This window comes from Brachionichthys hirsutus, chromosome 16, assembly GCF_040956055.1.
Source record: "Brachionichthys hirsutus isolate HB-005 chromosome 16, CSIRO-AGI_Bhir_v1, whole genome shotgun sequence".
NCBI lineage: Eukaryota > Metazoa > Chordata > Actinopteri > Lophiiformes > Brachionichthyidae > Brachionichthys > Brachionichthys hirsutus.
The window spans coordinates 9,024,390-9,026,985 of record NC_090912.1 but is presented as its reverse complement, the minus strand read 5'-3'; the positions used below and the strand labels follow the sequence as shown (position 1 = coordinate 9,026,985).

General features: G+C 42.4%; 1 protein-coding gene across 1 annotated transcript in view; it reads right to left on the bottom strand.

Annotated features, from left to right (window-relative positions):
- Positions 1-229: 229 nt before the first annotated feature.
- The window catches only part of rdh8a (retinol dehydrogenase 8a), a 6,965-nt gene continuing 4,598 nt past the window's right edge, over positions 230-2,596 (bottom strand). The window contains exons 3-6 of the mRNA XM_068749950.1: positions 2,371-2,550; positions 1,464-1,557; positions 1,186-1,369; positions 230-1,063 (exon numbers count right to left, since the gene is read on the bottom strand). Coding sequence (XP_068606051.1) covers positions 836-1,063; positions 1,186-1,369; positions 1,464-1,557; positions 2,371-2,550 — 686 coding nt within the window. The 3' untranslated portion in view covers positions 230-835. The remainder of the gene's footprint in view (positions 1,064-1,185; positions 1,370-1,463; positions 1,558-2,370; positions 2,551-2,596) is intronic.

Here is a 2,596-nt window from a genome sequence, read left to right as displayed (position 1 = left end):
AGCTCCCACTCTTATTGCTGATTCCATGAAATCCAGAGGTTGGCTGCAAGGGAAGAGAAACAGTGAAATACTGCCCCCTGTTGGCACACGAGGGGTTAAAGGACAACTGGCAGACAATGACTATCATTACTGTAAACACACCCCTCACACACTCCAAATCATTTTGGGATAAATTCTCTTTATTTCTACATTAAAATAGTAGATTAAACACTTTTGGACCAAGCCCTTCAAAAACCTTTCAAAACACACAAACAAACAAAAAAGCAATCAATTCATTAAAAGATTAAAACATCTGATTTAACAGCAGGTATGACCATTATAACACTATGTTAAGGCAAACGTGAATTTGAGGGCACGGCACAATAAAAGCATATATATTCTTTCTGTTTCTTTCATTCATGTTAAAACTCTTCTGGGCCTGAGTGTATCGTCGTCGAGGCTAGAAATCATCATCATCATCATCATCTCTTAACAGCCTCGTTTTTCTCTGTAACTGAGTTCACGCTTGTGCTTTGTCATCTGTCCATGGAGCGTGCACCTCATGTCACTTCCGTGTGTTTTCCTAAAATCAAATCTTATAGCAATATTACATCGATTGTGTTGTTGCTTGCATTTCGGTGATTGCGTGTGCTTCTCTGGGAGGTGTGAGTATATGAGCTCGTCTTGCAGCCGTCTCTTGGACAAACTTGTGCAACTGTGCTTGTTGTGTGGCAAAAGCACACCCACCGTTTCAGGGTTACTCGCTCTACTCTACCTTGCCCAAAACCAAGGTAGAGTATGAACTGGCTGGGCTCAACCAACTGGGAGGGAAAAGGCATGGGGGAGTGGGGGGGTCTCAGTTGGGAGAGACGGTGCGTCTACGTCGACAGCTGCATGTCAGGCACTTGAGGATGCTCATGGTGATGTGCATGAGCGGGCCAAAATTGAATAGCAGGTTGTAGAAAGTGTTGACAGATAAGCCGCCGGTCTCATCTGCATACTTCAAGGCCACAATGGGCGTGTAGAGGCTGTTGGTTAGATTCCTGAAGCGAGGGCTGCTTGACTCGATAACCTTTTTAATGCACTGCCGAGAGAGCAAAACAACGAGAGTGAATTCATTCACATTCATAATTGTTAAAGGATTTTCACCAGTAAGCGAATGGAGAAACATTACACTGACAGATTGAGACTCGGCCTGCTTCTTACTTTGGCTATGTCCTCCGGCATTTGGCCCATGGCTTCAAATATATCCACAGATGATGGCAGGTAAACGTCTTTAAAATAACGGACTGTGTCGGGATCTACTCCTGGATACTCCATCTTGGCCACATCCGCCATCATCTTTGTCTCAAACTCGGTATGAACCGGGCCTGGCTCGATCATGGACAATCTTCGGGGGGGGGGGGGGAGGAGAAAGGCCTCAGAGACAGCAAGTTCGGCATAAACCAAAGACAGATGTGAAGGAGGAGCAGAGGGTAATCTACCGGATATTGAACTTCATCAGTTGCACAGCCATACTCTCACAGAAGCCTTCCATGGCAAACTTCGAGGCGGTGTAAACATCATTGAACACCACGCCTAGACCAACAACACAGAGAAGTATAATTTGGCATCAGTGCACCGGATTATCAAGATCAATTAACAGCAGGCATCAGACGTCGTTCAGAAAGAGCCACTTGAGTCAAGCAAACACAAACTTTTGCATAAGAGTACAATTCACATGTCACGATTGATCAGATAATCTTTAACTTGTTCCAGGAAGCCCCTCCCATCTGGCACTTCAAGCAAGTTAAAACAAACACCAAAAAGTCTTTACAACTGCTTGCTATTTGACCAAAGTCAAGTCAGCACACATTAACTCGGTAAGCAACATGGACACAATCAATACGTGAAATAAGTTCAGACGTTAAATGCAGGAACATTTTCAACTTTTTTTTAAAGCCTGAATGTACTTTATTTTAAATGTTTCAGTTATGTAGTAATATTTGACTTAATTTTGATCTTTTTAATTTATTTTCCTTAATTCGCTGAGCTTCATAGACTACAAATTTCGATTTTGGAACTGTAATAGACCGTAAAGGAGGAACAATAATGATAATTAAAACAATTCAATATTCATCTTTGAAAAAAGGCAGATGCAGTATTGTAAATTTGAAGCAATTCAGATTTTAATTACCCTTTTTTTTTAAGTCTAAGATTAAATATAGATACCAGACTTCTATCAAAACTATTGCCATGGCCTGCTTAACTGGTTTGCATTATGCCAGGGCAGACCTGCTGCCAACTCCAAAGCCGATCATGTAATGTTTGTGCTTTTAAATCAAACTTCAATGAATTGCAGATTTTTAATTTTTTTAGTTAGAATTCCAATGAAATGCACACAAACCGTACCCTGAAGACCCATGACGCTGCTCATGACCACGATGTGTCCCGAACGCCTCTTCTTCATGTCTGGCATTACTTCCTTGATCATGCGAACAACACCAAAGAAGTTGGTCTCAAACACCCGTTTCATCTCGTCGATGCTGATGCTCTCCACTGGTCCCAGCAGGCCTACGCCTGCATTGTTGACTGGAACGGAACAGACGAAGAAATGACAAAGGGCTGAAACCTCCCA